Genomic DNA, 19,222 nt, shown 5'->3' with positions numbered 1-19,222 from the left:
CCGTAGTTCCTTTCCAAGCACAAATAGGTTTGAACAGGCAGTGTTGACTGGACTAGTACCATGCTTATAAAAAGAACCATCTATGCAAGCTTGGGAGGATTTACAATCAAAGCCACTCCAACAAAGGGATGTCCCCAAGGTGGGGTTCTATCACCGTTGTTGTGGTCATTGATCGTAGAAGACCTCCTAAACAAACTTGTATCTATGGGTTTCGAAGTTATTGGCTTTGCAGACGACGTAGTAATAATAGTTCGGGGAAAATATGAGAATGTGTTGTCAAACAGAATGCAATCTGCACTTAACTACGCACTATTCTGGTGCAGGGAAGAGGGACTGAACATTAACCCTTCCAAAACTACTGTGATAGCATTCACTACGAGACGAAAAACTGCACTAAAACCACTAACATTAGACGGGGAAGTGCTAAACTTCGAATCACAGGTGAAATATTTAGGCATCATACTAGATTCAAAGCTATCATGGAATCCGCAGATAGAGCATGTAATAGCCAAGGCTACAATAGCTCTATGGGTTTGCCTCAAAGGAGTAGGGAAAAAATGGGGACTAAGGCCGAAAATTATCCATTGGATATTTACAGCTATAATAAGACCCAAAATCTCGTATGCTTCTTTAGTGTGGTGGACCAAAACTGTGCAAGCTACGGCCCGGAAGAAACTAGCGAAGCTTCAAAGAATAGCAACCCTAGCTATAACTGGCGCTATGCGAAGCACATCAAACGAGGCTCTGAATGCACTACTAAATATACTGCCACTACACCAATTTATTGAGTTAGATTCAGAACGTAGTGCCTTGAGACTCTCCAAAAACAAAACTCTCTATGAGGGGGATCTTACAGGACACCTAAAAATCCTAAAGATATTTAAAATAAACTCACTTATTGTGAAGAACGATGACTGGATGGAACCCGTTTTCAACCTAGACATACCATACAATGTAACTATCAATAATAGGGACGTGTGGGAGTCAGGTTGACCTGCGGTTCCTTCCGGATCAATAAAATTCTTTACTGATGGGTCTAAAATGGATAATAGAACTGGGGCAGGGGTCTTCGGACCTAGACTCAGGATCTCAATTCCTATGGGAAACTGGCCAACAGTATTCCAAGCAGAAGTTCAAGCAATTTTAGAGTGCACTTTAGCCTGTTTGAAAAGAGGATACAGGTACACAAGTATCTATATATTCTCTGATAGTCAGGCCGCTCTTCGAGCACTAAGTACCTTCACATGTTACTCCAAGCTAGTATGGGAGTGTATTGTTGCACTAAGAAACCTGACCATACGGAACAGAGTATTTTTATTCTGGGTTCCAAGCCACAGCGGTATCCTAGGGAACGAAGAAGCAGACCAGCTAGCTAGGGAAGGATCTCAGGGCCTGTTAATTGGACCTGAACCTTTCTGCAGAGTATCTAAGAGTGCCTTGAATATGGAACTCAAGAACTGGGAAAGCACCACTATTGTCTCCAACTGGAGAACAGCAGAGGGAGCAACTCAGGCGAAAAGATTCATTGAACCAAGCGCACGACTCTCCAAAAACATGTTGAACTTAAGTAAGCACGAGTTAAGTACTTACACTGGTCTATTGACAGGACACTGTCCAACAAAACAACATCTCAAAAGGATAAACATTATTCAAAACGACGACTGTCGGTTCTGCGGGTTCGAAAAAGAAACTGCAGAGCATCTCTTATGCAACTGCTGCGCCCTCCTTAAGAGGAGAGAGCGTGTTCTTGGGGCAAAGTTAATAAGCGCACAAGACATATGGTTGCATATCAGCCCTAAGAAGGTTATATCATACATCTTTGATATCATACCCGATTGGGATAAAATGCTTAGTCAGCAATCAACTGTCACTTCAACCCATAGTGCAGGTGAGCCTGATAGCATACAGTAACGCGGGGTAATTACCACAATAGATCAACTACTGGTCGCAGTGGGCTCTCCCCTACAAGGAAAAAAAATAGGTTTGAACATACGAGAATGGCGAAAATTTCGGCTTGAAAAAGTGTCACCCAATTTCGGCGCAGATCAGCTGCATATTCATTTTTGATCCATCAGCATAGAATACAAGAGATCCTGCTCTCAATTCGGGACCACCTGAGTACCATTTACTACGATTAAGTTCTAAAACACTGAATGAATGATTGGAAATTGGTTCAACCAATGTACAACCCTAACTATGGCAAATAATTGGATTTATTTTTTATTTGTCGAGAATTTTAAAGTGTCCTCTGTTGGCTTACTTTAATAGTAATTTGATGTTTTCTAGCCTTAAAGCTTGCTTTTTTGCTTCAAGTTGAGCACATTGAAAAATTGAGAGGTGCCACAACATTGCTTCCATGGATTCCGCATAGCACCTGTTATGCATAAGAGTTAAGTTCGTAAAAAGTTTTTGTGAGGTCTTTTCTTCTGTATTAGGCCGCCACACGATAGCTGCATAGGTAATTCTTGGATCCCTAATGGCCGATTAAATATATCCAATATATCATCCTCGGTTTAAATCTCCATTTTTTACCAAAAGTTTATTTGCTGATCCATAAGGCCTTAGTAGTTTTTTCATATGTCTGTTTTATGTGAGCTTGGAACTAAAGAAACTATAGTAAACAAAGAAGCGCAATCTGAACCCTTTTGAAATAATGAGCTTGCAACCCTGCTGTAGGGCTGCTTTAAGACTGCTTGGTTTTGCTCGATTGGAATGACACTGACAGAAAATCAAAAAATTCCAATCGTGACATTTCGTCTCTTTGTTTACTATAGGCTCGTTACTTGGAACCTTCAGTTAGAACTAACGGTATTCTTAGAAGCTAGGTTCTTCTTTTTACGGATACTACACATTCCAATTAGGCTTTTTTTTATCAAGTACAACACCTGAAAACTCAGTTTTTTAACGGAGACTTAACGATTGTTCGTTCAGTTTTAATGTACCCAAATCTAGCTTGGTTTTCCTTGTAAAAGGAATGCTTGTTTTTTTAGAAGAGATTACTGTTAGTTCTTTTTGATCACTCCATTTTTGTCACGTATTGCAGGGCTCCTTGCATTCTATTCATTAGAACTTCGGGAAATTTTCCTCGAACAAGTATCACTTTATCATCAGCGAAGCCAATTACTACGTAACCTAAGTTTTCTAAAACCGATATTAAGTCGTCTACTATCAAAGACCATAATATCGGTGACAGTACCCCGCCTTGAGGACAACTTATGGTTGCTTTAATTGATATAAAAAGCAAAGCAAGAAGACTGTAATTTTTCGATTCGGATACGTTGTACTGATCCATTTTATGGGCTTGTGATATAGCTCAGTTGGCAAGTCAGTTGCTTTCTGAGCCGATGTCTATGAGTTCGAGCCCAAGAGTAAACATCGATCACAGTTTTATCGGATAAGATTTTCAATGACTGTTCGTCAACTGCATCGTTGATATGAGTCGCGAATGACATAAAGATGTTGAAACAACGATAATCGAATCCATTTTGTAACATATAATGAATAATAATTCTTTTTGTAACAGATAAGTTCGCATTGCCCTTTAAATTGATTTATGGGAGGCGTTATCAAAAGGTCCTTCATTTATGTCAAGAAATTTCCGCAACAGCAATTTTTTTTATTCTTTGGACAGAGAACATGCATTTCATATTTGAACTGAAACGAACAGAGCTGGATGCAAACAATACTGAAGTTCAGCGCTTAAAAAGCAGGTCCAGATGCGTGGCCATCGTTGAAATTACATAAGTAAAACAACAAAAAATCATCATAACCATCTCTTCCCATCTCTCCCGACTTGCGATTGTGTATAACTTTCAACTTGAGCTCAGTCGTCAAAAATCCTGGTATACATAGTAGATGTAGATTGCCACTTCAATTCATTAAAATATTGATGTTCTACACTATAGTTGATGAATTTTTAAATGGGATCCTCAGATTGCACTACGGATTATAAAAGCGTGGAACCGTGAGTCAATTCGACATGGCGCAAGCTAGTTCTCCTAGCGAGTTGAAAGAGTGGGCTCTTTCGCCATGTTTGCCATACAAAAGATGTGAGAAAGTCAAAAATTCCCGTGCCATGATCCTTGTGCTGCGTAAACGGAATCTCCTGTTTTGGTAACCAAGTATTACCGGTTAACTCAGCAAGGACATTGGTGACCCTAATGTAGGCTTGCCAGATACTTTCTGAAAAAAGCGGGACATTTTACGAAAATAAGCGGGACATTGCCGAAAAAAGCGGGACATTTAAGACTTTTAAAAAATGTTAATTGTATAGCAAAACGTATACGTATACCATTAGCCAAAGTTGTTCATAGTACACTAAGGATTTTTTCAACGTGAATTGATTTTGCTCCGTTTTTCTTACATGACTTCTATTTATTTATACGTTTTTTTGCCATATGCACCATAATTTTTCACAGTTCTCCCGAATCAACACGATCTTTGAGAGAAAATACTTCAAGTCGTACATGTAAACGGCAGATTCGATACATCGTAAAAAATCTTTGTGTAATTTGTATAAAAATTTGTTTGTTTGGCTATTTGTTTAAAAATTTGAAAACTCAAGAAAATTTCCATCTTTACATACTTGAGACAACTGAGTCGAAAGAAATGTGACTTAGACCATATGTTTTTATACAATGGGATAATGTGCTCCAAGAAGGCTTAACTGAAACAGAATCTTACTGTAATGCTAAGACCTTATATAAACTATGAAAAATGCTGATTATTTTGAGAAAAATACATATTTGAAAGATTTTCTGTGTTGAACCAATGAATTCAAATTGAGACTTAAGTTAGATTTTTCCAGTGTAAGTCAGTGAACTTTGTAAAAGTTTTTCAAGAAAAAAAAGCGGGACATTTTGAGGAAAAAGCGGGACAGCGGGACATTCAACAAAAAAGCGGGACATGTCCCGCTTTTGCGGGACGGATGGCAACCCTACCCTAATGGTCTGTCAGCGCAACCAATAAAGTGTTACAAGTTTATAAAGTGAAACTAGGTTGGTCTATGTGTTGGATAACCTCTTGCTCGAAACTAGTTAAGTGTAACCGGTGCTACAAATAACATGTAACCGACAGACTTCACAAATGTGGTGCTTTTGGTCATATTTAATTTATTTTATTTTATAATTTATTTATTTTCAATCAAGTCCCATAGGATCTTGGATCCTCAAACTCGCTAAAATTCGGTAATTTCATTTGAATAACAAATTTATCTACTTTTAATGTTTCAGAATGTCTACCGTTTCTATTAAATACTCTTTAAAATTAACTATGCTGTTAAGTTCTGCCGACAAACGCTCCCTGAGTCCCTTTTTATTCAAAATATTTTCAATTTCCAAAGGTAATTGATTGCATTAAACGAAACCTAACACTTTACAAAAAATTACTATAATAAGAGGAATTATAAGTAGAAGGAGGGGGTAATATACCCCATCAACAAAAAGGGCGTCAAATTGGACAGTGAGAAATACCGAGCGATCACTGCCCTTATAGGCGCCTACAAAGTGTTGTCTAATGCCACAAGCAAACGGATTCGTAGTAAGTCATCAGGCCGGCTTCATGGCGGAACTGTCAACGAACGGATCAGATCTCCACACTACGGCAAACCCTAAGAAATGCCGTGAACAACAAGTCTCTGTGCATCATCTACTCATCAACTTCAAAGCCACATACGAAACGATCGACCGTGACGAGCTATAAAAATGATGGACGAGAACGGCTTTTCCGGGAAGCTGACCAGACTGAACAAGGCGACGATGGATGGAACGCAGTGCTGTATGCGGATTTCGGGTGAATTGTCGAGTTCATTCGAATCACGCAGGGAGCTTCGACAAGGCGATGGGCTATCCTGCATGATGATCAACGTGGCGCTAGAAGGTGTCATTCGACGAGCGGTGGGTGAGATACGGGATCCACTCAACTTATCTGGAGGGGTGGAGGAGACCTACCGCAAACTGAAACGCGAAGCAAGTATTGGGTTATGATTTATACGTCCAAAACGGAGTAATAACAGTAAAAACAAGGTCACGATCGACGGCGACGAGCTGGAGCGGAAAGTCGTGCCTACTATGGACTCCACAAGCAACTGCAGTCGTGAAGACTTAGCCGTCGCACCTGTACACAACGCTCATTAGACCGGTTGTCCTCCACCGGCGCAAGTCATGGATATTCCTCGAGGAGGACCTGTGTACACGAGCGACGACTGTTAAGAATAATCTTTGGCGGCGTGCAGGAGAACGGAGTATGGAGGCGAAGCGCGAGTATGAACCACGAGCTCGCTTGACTCTACGGCGAACCCAGAAGGTGGTGAAGGCTGGACGGATACGCTGGGCGGGACATGTTGCAAGAATGTCGGACGACTGTCCAAAAGAGGTGTTCGCTACGAATCCGGTAGGAACGAGGCGAACCGAACAGGGGCGCAATGAGCGAGGAATTTTCTGGAAACTAAAACTCTAGAAATCTTTAGAGGTCTAAACACGTACCGAACGCAGACATTCAATGCAACTTGGGTCGATCTCGGAAACTGATTTTACCATTAGAAGTGATATACCTATCATGAGGGAGAACAAATGTTCGATAAAGTTTGATCTTGGGTGGTATGTCCAAGTGTCTCGTGTCAGTATTTAGCTATTTTAGTTATGCGTATACTTTTAAACGCTGATATTGGATGCATGCTCCAATAGAGGTTATCAAAAAAAATAATAACTTTACTATTTATTTCACCAACAAACATAAGTTTTTCATTATTAAGCAATAATTCTGGAGGTGTAAGAGTACTTTTAGGACGTAAAGTATTGAGGCCAGCTGCACGAAGCCAGCTTTGTCCTGTCCATTATCCGTTACGATTAGTGCGAGTTGTCCAGTGTCCACTCTTGTAAAAGGTATCGGCCGAACTTTCGTAAATAGTTTTTTAATGCTGCCGGAAGTGTCCGAGTAGCATCGGAGCTGTGTATTGGTGGACTCACGCTGGAGAGGTGCTACCTCAACGTTGTTTTAGTAAATGGGAGTAGATTGATCTTATTGTTAGGATATCTTCTGCAAAGTGAATCACGGGGGCACGGGATAAGATGAGAGATAGAATGTCATATGTGGGGATAAGTCTTGACCTTCTTCGAAGAGGACATCATTAGGAAAAGGGTATTTTGAGTTACAGAGACAACCCTCGAAGTTGAGTGACTGCGTTACAGGATGAATCAGTTCGGTCGGTACGAGTTGTAGCGTAAAGTAATGGACGTATGCTGCGACGCTCACCTGGTACTTCATTGACTTCATCTTATAACAAGGAGAGGTCAGTTTTTACGTCACAAAAGGAGAAGTACGATCAGGCTTTGAGCTGTTGACAAAAGAGCATTGATAGAGTATATGCCGATGGAGCATTTGTCAATCACTATGAGATGGGAACTGAACATTCCATAAGTGTCATTTTCATGAAAAGCTTCCTTTTCCGGATTTACAAAATAAAAAATAAGTACCTCTTTTTCGGATTGTGTGCCGTTTGATAAATTTTTAGATTTACTTATCAGAAACAAGGCGGTGTCAATTCACAAAGTAGCTTTTTATTCCATTCCAGGGAAAAATTTTCCAGGAATTTTATTGTACTTTTCATGGATCAAACACCCGACTGTCCCATATAAAGCACGTTGTCGTGCGTGGATGCTGCCAAGAGAGTTTCACGTGAGACAGTTTGTTGTTGTTTTTTTTGTTTGTCACAACGCATTTACTGCATGTTGGCCGACCAACCACTGAACTGTCTGCCTGATGGATGTTGGTCACTCGGACAGACAAGACAAGTTTACCCGCTGAACGAACGAACGAACAGGTTGACTTAATTTTGTAACAATTATCGATTATGAATATATTATTAACAACGGCGCGGCCCGTGTGGTGTGACGAATCATGACACCTGACACGGCACGTTGAGGATTTTACTTGTGATCGGCAAGAACACCCGCGCATGACAGTGTTATTTTGTCATCCACGATAATCAGGTCAGTCGAATGACTTGAAAATTTGTCGATCGAGATCACTTGTACAAGATAAGGGCAACCCTACGGAGGAAGTTTCGAGGTAATTTGAGCTAGGGCTTCGAAAACTTGGGGCGTATCTTCAGCGCTAATGAGATGCTGGTAGTCATTATTTTTAATGGCATAAAAATCTAGGCAAGAAAGATTGACAGTTTCTCAGTTTCCTTTATTGAACCCTTTATCTATAACCTACCCTGTATAAAAAAATATGTATAAAAACCACATCTTTTGAAAAGTGAAGGTAGAAATTTGATTCGGTTTTTATTTTTGATGAGGAAACTTGTTTCACAATTCCTATTCTAAAATCCACTCGTTAATGTGATAACCTTCTTGCCATTGCGTGCTAAAAATTTTATAACTTTTCAAATACTCGTGACATGCGATTGATCATTCGTCCACTTAATCAATTAGCCGGAGCCAATTCAATTGATTTATGTGTTTACTTTGCATTTGTTGTCCAGATCGATCGCAAGCGTTCGTTTTTTTTCTCCTTCTCTCATCTTCAAATGGAAACCGTTCATCATCAACTAACACCCAGTTGTCCTCCCACCGAAGCGTGGCACGGAATAGCTTTTTTTTTATTGAGAATTAATTTTTCGATTTCATTCAACGGCATCGCGTGTCCAGCCAATTGACTTGGTTCAATTTGAATAAAAGATTTCATCTTGCCGTTGTCGTCAGCCATTCGCGTGGTTGTCGTCTTCGATTGGGGACTAAACATCGAGACCGAGAGACCCTCTGGGGCTAATTGTCAGTTAGTAACTCCCTGCTGCTGCCTGCTTGCTAAATACTAATGTGAACTTAACGATACGAACGATCTTGTTGAACAAGTTACATTATACTAAGTATTAGGTACCTACACCTGCTTCGCAATTTAGTTATACTGACTACATCGAGAACTAGAGACTAGAGAATGGGGTTTGAATTAACTCTCGGGCTGGCACGTGACCTAACGTAGCAGCAATTAAGGTACCTGTTAAACAATTTAATCGCTGTAAACAACTTATCGTTCAGGGTGATCGAAAATTGTGGCTGAAGGTGGAGCACTGGCTGAAAATCTATGGGAGCAAAGTTGATACAATGTTTCATTTTTTTTAAATTTAAATTGTTTGTGTTGAAATAACAATGCTTTCATATGCGAGGAACTAATAAAAGATGATCAATTCAAAGTGTGTTCAAACTGTTCTTGTACCAACATATTTTGATAACCTTCATAGTTAATACTTTATGAACGAATAATAATTTTCTGTTAAACCAAAGATTTCTCCTCCGCCCAAAATTCATGTGCGCGAAAGTGGGAAATTATCATGTAAAAGTTAAATAAAAACGTAGAGTTACACAGAAGTTTTTTTTCTTTTTTGATAGGAGTTTAAACCGTACCACAAAAGATCAGCTGAATAGTCACATGAGACTTTCTCCCCAACATGAGACTTGTGTATTAACCGATCTGTAAGAAATTTATAGTTTAGGAAACTTTTTAACGCAACTAAGATTTGAAAATGTACAATCGTTCATTTTTACGTTGTCACAGTAAAAATCACAACTGAACCTCGAGTTAAAAAAAGATCGTGAAAATACTGGTTAAGGAAAAAGGCTGTGTCAAATGCTTAAAACAATCCACTATGTGAAAAAAAATGTAAATTAGTAAGCTTAAATTAAGTGCGTGATTTTGCACATCGCAACGAATCCTGATATTGTATCGCTAGAACCGGTATGATATTTCTTTTCTTATTCACACATTTAGCATATTTTTAACCCAGAATCCTATTGATGAAATTGAGCCCATCATTGAGCTACTGCAAGTGTTCTTTTTTTTAAATATTGTAGAATATAGTTTCACAATAAAATTATTAACATTAGAGTAATGCTACTGTATGGAGCACATTCGCGTTAAACGAAAAACGAGATATCCCGTATTTGGTTCGCAATGTTTTAATATAGCTTTTTTTGCGAAAATGATGCTTTAATATACTTAAATCTCAGAACAAGTCATCACTGACTAAAACATTCTGAAAAAAAAATATTGGACAAAATATTCGATGAGCAGCTACCTTCGAACATTTGTTTTCAGTCTCTTGTACGTTAAAAAGTCAATTATGCCCAAATGCGAAAAAATTACTTCGATTATCAAATATGTATTCAAAATTTTTCTACTGTGACTGACACATCTTTGACGATTGATGTTATGATAGTACGGTTTTTAGACTTTGAAAGTTTTTGTGCGCATTATTTTAAAATGTATTTACGAAATGGAAAACACGCGTACTGTTATTTCGACTTCGGTGCTCAATTACATTTTACTCACACGGATTTTTTTTATCAAATTTTCAGCGTTAGGTAGATCAGACAAGGTTGCGAAATCTCATGAGATTGGGATTTTTTTTGAGTGAGATTTTCCATTTCTTAATCTAAGTGTGATGTTAATTAATTTCATCGTAAGCATCACAAACGATTACTGTCTTGAATGTTGACGTTTTCTTAGCCTGAAAGTCATACACAGAAAACTACTTTTTTGAGGTAAGAGATACCAGATGTTTCCGATGAATTATGTCGAAGGAATAAGGAATAATGTTTGCGGATTCATCATCCGTTCCAGCCTGAGGAGCTGAAGAGGAATTGGCAGAGTGACCGCCAATTCTCGATAGTTGCCTAGCTACGTCATCTCTAGATCCCAGAGCGTTCCAAGAAGTATCATCAGCAGCGAAGGCCGGCCCTACGAAGCACACGACACACAAAACACCAGGTGAATAATAAACATAAAAACTCTAATTTTGCAGAGATTGTGTGTTTCATTTTTCCAAAGAGTCCTCGATCAGTAAGAAATTTGTAAAAGCCGACCTCAAGATCGAGCTAGCCAGAAAAGAAGACCTTGTTTCTCCATTGAGTCTCCAGAGGAACGACCAGGGACTCGAGGGCAGACAGTGATAAAAGTCAGAACTAAAACAAGTTTTCCAGTTCAGAAAAGCTGAACTCATCATAGCTTTTTAAACCACTATCAGTTAGACCTAGTGAATGTGAAATGCTTGTTATACAATTTTAAAACATCTTTTGAGAGAATATACTTTTACAAATTCAGTTTAATCAGGTTGATGATAAGAATAAGTTTATTATATTTACGTTTCATTCAATTGAATAAAATTGTATCTTGACCTTCATTTCTATCTATAGTTTGTAAATGAATCGTTTATATTACTGAAAAACGTATGACCACACTTTGTGTTCAAAACATTATTTTGGTAAGATGAATCTCTCTTTTTTTTCTCTGGGAGTGATATTGTGATTTAAATAAAATTAGAAACGTCGCTGGTGCAACAAAACTCATACTTCCGACAATCTAGTACTTCACTTTTCCTTGTCGGAAGTCCGGACGTCCGAAGTTAAATTTAGTGTTGGCGCTATTATAAGTCTCACATCTTGTTCAGTAGGTTGAAGACATGCAATTCAGGAATTTTATCTCAGAAAGTCATGAACTGTTAAATCTGTGAAAACGTTGACTCATTTTTTTGGAAATTTTACTATGGACAAAGAATCACAAATATCGAAATGCCCAAGCCCAAAACTTCTTTATAAAACAATGTTTTCCAGGAAATTATTTTAAATTTCTTATATCTCAGCAATCTTTAAATAAAATAAGCACAATCTGAAAAGTCATTTTATTATTTAGAACATAAGGAAACTCACTTGGAGTCAAAATTTTCACGAAACTACATACATTTATAGAGTTTTAATGTTCATGAATACAATAATTCCATATATTGTAAATCAAATTGTTAAGTTAGGAAACAGATTAGCTACATTTGAACATCTGAACAAAAGTCTAACACCAACGAAAAAACCATTCCAATGATAACGCCTGGCATCCCAGCTTTTGAAACTGGCTGGAATCGATATCATGTGAAACGCATTTATTAGCCAAATAAAATAAAATAATGAAATAACAAAATTTCTCTATCAAATGAAAGTAGCGGTATGCAGCTTTTATTCAAACGGTTGATTTTTTATATTTTATGTTTTACAAAAAATATTTTATTAACATTTAAAACATTTTGATAAAAAAAATCACACACGCGTACGAGAACACAAGCCGGACGGTCGATTCGAGAAGTGCTCTCCAAGTGGTGTTAAAATATCTTTAAAGGATGGGTTTTTCAATTGTGGAACGAGCTGAGTTGAATGTGTCCGAAAAGGAAAATCTGAGAAGCCTAAAGTGAAAGAGTTTTTTTGTTGATTACTGGTGTTTGAAAGATTAGAGAGGTCGAAGTAAAATCAAATTTCAAAACTCAAAATATGGCGTCGCGTCGGCAAACGGGGAGAGTTTGTTTCGATTCCCTTGTATCAATATTCGTGTTAGATTTTAATTTGTTAAGCGTACGAATGTGTGTTAGTGAAATGACGGAAAAGCGCTGCACAATCAGCCGCCGGCGGCTTGCGACTCGTTGCTTGATTTTGTTGTGTGGTCGACTGTAGAAATGTCCCTCCTAAGCGGAGTGCGGGAAGAGGGGGCCTGTATTTTTAATTAATGAATAAGGAAATGCATTTATCAGGATGTCTAGATGGGTGATGAAGAGCACAGAAAGCGGAATTTCAGTTGATTAACCGTGTTAATTTGGCACAAGTGCTGGGGATGAAGGAGTGAATTAAACGCTATGATTGAAACTTATAATACGAAGAAAGGAGATGGGCTTGTTTTCGGTTTGGGTTGTTTGTTAGCGAGTTGCATCGACGTTTCCGAGATCCAAAAAAAACTTAATCAGTCGGGCTCATTGATTTGAGTGTGTGGGTTAAGCCGATTGGTATGGTGTTTATTGAAAGTGTGGGGCATTTGTTAAAAGTCAAAGCAGCATAGGAACTAACTGTATCCTTTTAAAAATTATTAAAATTATATGTTAGTGATTGTATTATAATTACATTTCGTATTACTTTTATTATAACATTATATGCTTATATATTTTTTATTTTATATACTCCTTTATTATATTATTCCTTATTCAGCAGATCCATATATGAAATATCATATATTTTCAGAAGGAATGAATGCATCTGGGGATAACCTGAAGAAACTTTTGCAAGCGGAGTGGGTTGCCAACCATTGTAGGTTTCTAAGGGTTGGATGTCTTCCTTCGACGAACCATCGGCCGTGGAAGCTGAAGAAGTGATTCAAAGGCCAAGCCACACAGACATAGGCAGGACCTTGCTACCGATGGGGGTACCATACATACATACATACATACATACATTTAAAACATTTTGATAAAAAAAATTGTCATAAAATAAAAGCCGCTTTATGTTGACGTTGGCACACATATCATTTCCAAAAGTTATATCGACTTAGGTGATGTTTAAAATTCTATGTAGGAAATTTCTGAAGTAGAAAGCATGGCCGTTGCACCAAAAAGTAGGATATGGTTCAGCTTCCAAAGCATAAAAAATACTCTTCAATGATCTTTATTGTACTGTACACTGCTTTTAAACAATTGTTGTGTACGTTTATTTAAGTCGTGGTTATAAAAATAAAACGAGAAAACCATGCCAAAAAGAGTGTTTAATCAAGTAAAATGCCCCATTTAGCCAATTCGACTAAATTGATCATATCCAACCTAGTTGACCTTTTTGAAGTGATCTATATGAATTCGGAAAGCTTGAAAATTTGATTGGAACATTGTTCCCTCCTATGGTTGTACCAATTTTTTGTAAGGGCTCCTAGTGACTGTTCCGGTCCAAAATGCGTTAGAGCTACTTAAAAACTCATGAGAATAGTTTGGAAAATAGCAGTAGGGGAGAATGAGGATACTTGATCCCTGGGGATACTTGATTCCTTAGCTATATCTCGAAACTGGAATGTCTTACAAAGATCAAATGTTCTAGAAAAATGTGCCAAAATGAGCAAAATAACAATGCTTGTAGTTTACAATATTTTAACAAAATAATTGTTTGAGTAACTGAACTGTGTTTGAAAAATTTCACAAAAAGTAACTTGAAGATGTTTTTTCATCATTTTAAAATGTTCCTTACATGGGAAAATTATGAAAAAAAATATTTGTTCCAATGTATCAATCGTTCGAGCGTAAAATGAACTTCATAATGCCATATTTTCAAAGCAATGGAAAACTCTCAACTTTTTTCAGAGAAAGTTTTCTAAAATGTTGGGTTGGGTACAATTAATTCCCCTTCCAAACGGCATATTCTTCTTCTGAATTGATCGTTATGATTGCTGATTACGAAATTACTAATATTTATCCAAAAACTAATATTTATCAAACAATTGTCTGAAGAAAAGAGCCAAAATAATTAATTTTCTCTTAATTATAAAAAATAGCGCCTTTAAGTATGCAATGTAATTAGCGTTGAGACAAAGTTATAGAGTTTTCTTCTTATGTCTGCTATAAATTGTGAAATGAGTACAAACATGACCAATATAGTCAATTGACATTCTATCTTGGGGTTTTGTTTGATTTTTATACAAGGATTAGGGCTTCCTGAATAAAAGATCCAGTCTCCTTCAATAGGGGATCAAGTCTCCTCTAACTTCAGAAAAATCGCATTTTTTCCACTCCCACGAAAATGCTTCTAGTTCATCAATGGGTTTATGTATCGATTTTTGGAGCATAGAAATTTGAAGTTACAAGCTGTCAGAAAATGTCAAAGATGGCGAGTTGCTAAATTTTTCCAGAAAGATATGGTGAAAATAAGAAAAGGGGATCAAGTATCCCCACTCTCCCCTAATGTTAAGGACTTGTTTTTGGCATGTTCGAAAATCGTCTTATTTCGAAAAAGCCATAAAAAATAAAATTATTTGAAAAAAAAAATCGTTTCAAAAGAGAATCTAATGAGGTTGAAACAAAGGCGCCTAATGATGTCACGGCTTCAATCAATCACTTTTTATTGAAAGGAATAATTTATATAAAAATCAGTGATTTAATCAGTGATTAAAAATTAATATAAATTAACAAAAGTACCTCTATCAAAACAAAAATCTGAATCTATGAAGTTTGATCTTAAATATGAATAAAAGAGGAATGGATATTCTTTAATAATTCAAAATTAATGTATCTTACACACTTTGTACGTCATGCTCTTGAGAACTTTAATGGACTTAGGTGATTTTATGAGTGTGATCATTCTAAAGTTCAACAAAAGTTGATTTATTTTATGTAAATAGCTGAAAAAATTTAAAAAAATAATTCTGAATTATGATGATGACACAATATCTCTATAAAAAATTTGTAAAATCGAGCAATGAATGTACAAATTTTAACATCCTTCGATGCCGTGAAAAACTTTACCCAGTATGATGGATTGGCTTGATAATATTACCTACAAACTTTTTACTGATTTCCTATTGCTGTACCAACACTGTTTGTGTAAAAATATTTTTATAATTCAGTAGGTGTCTGGAATAAAATGCAACAAAATGCAAATCAAAGAAACACCTTGTAAATCTCGTTTCCATGAGCTGGAATATGAATGTTTTGCATCACGCGTTTGTAAACATTGAAATTTCATTCATCCAAACATTTTTTGGTTTCAGCTTGAAGAATTTTTCGAAGTTTTATTTAACGCCTAAATGTATGCAGCATCTTTATTTTCAGAAAATTAGTTTTTGACAGACCAAAAACTTACTGCAATTGGTGTTTTCATGCGTAATGGTCTTTAAGGCATCGCAAATAAATAAAAAACTATAAATTTTCATACGTGTTAATAAGTTTTTTCATTAAAAACAAAGTTTTTGCAAGTTACCCCATTCTATAAGGAGGGTGAAAATCGCATGCTTTTAGAAAATTAAAAATAACTAAAGAAACCAACAACTTTTCTAACTTCGCCAATTTGTTATCCCTTCATTCTTAAAACTTTTGCTGAATAAGGGGTAGGGTTGACTGTGATTATAAATTTTTAGAGGCCATTGAATTTTAAAAATGTTGCATGTTGCCCCAGTTGACAGAAGCTTACCAAGCAAAATTGTTTATTACATTTAAATAGCCAAAATTTTTAAAAAGGCTTTTAATCCCATGTCTTTATCTACAAACGAGCATAGTACTGAATAAAATAATAACTTTATTTAGTTGCATTGACTTTTACAATTATATTCTTATTTGTTTTAGAATCAGTCGAGACTATGAAACTTCATCTTGGTGAATATCATTTTGAATTTCAAACCAAACCATTTTTGCAACTTAAAATTATAAAAGCTAGTCACAGTGGTGCCCAAAAATTTCAAAAGGAAATGTTTTGTACAAAAAAACGCTTTTTTTGTAACCCAATTCACACGAGGTTTGATGCTTTCAATATAAAAATATTCAATAAATTTCAATCTTTACCAAACTTTCGTAATTTGATATTTCTATCAAAGCGTTTGAAACCACTCTTTTTGGCGCTTCGTTAGTGGGAAAATTATTAATGTTAAAAATATTCAAGGATTCGTTATAAATTAAACTTTCAGCAATAATATCGATTTATTTAGTAGCGAAAAAGTGGTGAAAATAGCTCAAGATTTCTCTAATTGGACGACCGAAACCAGAAATTGTGATTTTTTTTTTCGATGTGATGTTCAGCGAATTTCGTTTGACGTCAAAATCGTGGAACGTCACTACGAAATTCCTTATTCTGCTTAGTTGTTACTCACTACGGTGAGTAAATGATTATCGGAAATCTTGCAACTCTGAGATCAACTATCACACTATTATTTTACTAAATATGAGCTTTCTAGAGTTTGTGGGGCCTAAGATTCAGTAATTCTACGAAAATAGAACTTTTTAGACATTTGTTATTCAAACAGCAATATACCAAAAACAAGACAACGCTTATTATTAAAATTTGGCAGCGACTCTGTTAGAATACAAAACAGCATGTATGAAGTTTTTGAAAAGTTCTATCGATGCAAAAAAAAAGTTACGCGAAGTTACAATATTTCAGGCATGAATCAAAAATGGAATTTTTATAGAATTCTTGGAGATTGTTGGAAAAAAATTTTGTTCAATAACCGGTAAATCTATTTGAATCAAAAACTCCAACAACATCGTGGGATTCTGAATTCAAAACACGAATAAATCATCCATTCCTTTTTATTTCTTTTTTTTTTTGTTTGTTCCCTTTGGCTGACATTTTTGACTGATTTGTGAATGGAAATGATATTGTTCCCATGAAACGTCCAAAATCCCATTTTTATGTTCATACCCGAAATATTGTACCTCGCGTAACTGTTTAATTCATCGATAGGATTCGGAAAAACTATAAGATCCAGGATCGGTTCAGGATCAAAATCTTAGTCTGGGATTCGGATTGGAATCAGAACTCAGGATCCGGAAACATGATGCAGGATCAAAACTCAAGAGCAGGTTCCGAAATCAGGATCAGAATCAGGATGAGGAATGGAAATCAGGATCAGAAGACGAGATTCAGAATATGATCTGGATCGAGATGAGGAATCAGGCTTGGGGCTTAGCATTGCAAAACAAAATCAGGGATCATGATCTAGGATAAAAATCCGAATTTAGATCCTGCCTCGAATAACGTCAATATCACAAAAATATTGAAAAGTTAATATGGACGATCCCTTTTGACGACCCCTGACCCAAAACTCAATACCTGAAATCGATTTCCCATCTAGTTCGGGATCTTATCATCCAGTTTCAAAATCAAGATCCGGAAATCAAAGTATGGGTTTCAATATCTGAATACAGGATTTGGGATCAGGATCAGTATCAGTCAGTCAAACAGTAAAAAAAAATATTTGAACAGATTGTCGTTGAATTCACGGTTGTCATCTTTTCAAAAGTAAACAAATAAGACCAACCTATGCGTTTTGATTTGGATCCGGATTAGAGTGTCTTTTTACTCATTAGGAGTTTGTTTAAAAATCCAATAGAAATCTCACATGAAGATCCCTATCGTTTATTATAATCATTATATACACAGCGTAATTTTGTGTTTCATACCATTTGTGAGAAATAAATTTCTAAGTCCATCCGCAACTTGATATTTGTTAAACTCGATTATTTATACGTATTGTGATGTCTTATAATAAACCATCTAATAAGGATATTTAATCTGTCAATAATAATTCGTCTTGTCTAGTTAAGAGTGTCAATGATTAACTGCCCCGAAAAAATCCATTAATATCAAATTCAGTAAAAAACAGTATGCTAAATTACGAGAAAGTTGGACCACTGTCTGAAAATAATGTTGATTTTTTTTTCAAAAGAATACTTACTTCCAATGGTTTGCCTCCGAGGGATATTGGACACGACCACATGGCCCGTTCCGGAAATTGACACAATTGAATCCTTTTTGAGTACATCCTGAAAAGTAAGAAAAACAACAAAAATAAGTATCTTGCTACTAACATGTTTTATGGTATCGAAAATATTCGTCGATTTTATGTTTTTAAAATTATTTCTACATATTTTTTGTTATTTTTTTTGGATTTATGGATATCGTAAGCTCCGTGTCATTCCCAGCCCCCCATTTGAATACGTTTACTAACGTCGACGAAATCTGTAAGTTATCGAATTAATGCATTAAGCCAAAGTTTAATCGCATTCCCACCACCACAACGCAGCCGCCAACAGGGCGCAATCTTTCCGAGTGCATTTAATTTTATCTCCATGCGGAAAACCATGTAAGGGAAATTACCCGCAACGCAACGCCGAAACGCCAACGCCATCGTTCGAGAATAGCCATTTGGGTTGGTTTGCTGGCTGGCGGGCGTAAATTTAATTTTGCACCACACCAATCATATTTAGCTACATTTTCGCACACAAACACAGATACGTATCTGTGTACTTGTAAAGTTACATCCGAACTCGGGGAACCATCCCAAGCTGTGTATGCCATGAACATTTTATGATAATAGCTGGTCAGTAAACAGAAACTTTTGATCCTCATTAAAGGATGGTATTGTGCCTGTAGATGTTCGTTGCATTCAGTACTTTGTTGCTCTGTTTTTGTTTTTGCGTAGCAATTTTGGGTCTTTTGGCTGTAGATACTTTGTAATGCTTTTTGGGTTTGTAAACGTTTAACTGGACACTGTTGGTGAATTTCAACATGAGTTGAACTGAGTTCTGACTTCACCTTTAATGGCTTGTCCTTTTTGATGGAATCGATTGTTTATTTTTGAAACAGGAATGATCAATAAAATTGTTTTTTTTTTCTTGTCGAAGGCGTTGCCGACATAAAGTAATTGGTAATACTTTAATGTGACA

General features: G+C 36.5%; 1 protein-coding gene across 1 annotated transcript in view; it reads right to left on the bottom strand.

Moving 5' to 3' along the window:
* Positions 1 to 6,130: 6,130 nt before the first annotated feature.
* The window catches only part of LOC129752381 (uncharacterized), a 260,154-nt gene continuing 247,062 nt past the window's right edge, over positions 6,131 to 19,222 (bottom strand). The window contains exons 3-4 of the mRNA XM_055748172.1: positions 18,232 to 18,319; positions 6,131 to 6,183 (exon numbers count right to left, since the gene is read on the bottom strand). Coding sequence (XP_055604147.1) covers positions 6,131 to 6,183; positions 18,232 to 18,319 — 141 coding nt within the window. The remainder of the gene's footprint in view (positions 6,184 to 18,231; positions 18,320 to 19,222) is intronic.

The sequence above is a fragment of the Uranotaenia lowii genome, chromosome 3 (assembly GCF_029784155.1).
Source record: "Uranotaenia lowii strain MFRU-FL chromosome 3, ASM2978415v1, whole genome shotgun sequence".
NCBI classification, from domain to species: domain Eukaryota; kingdom Metazoa; phylum Arthropoda; class Insecta; order Diptera; family Culicidae; genus Uranotaenia; species Uranotaenia lowii.
This window is presented reverse-complemented; position numbering and strand designations above follow the sequence as displayed.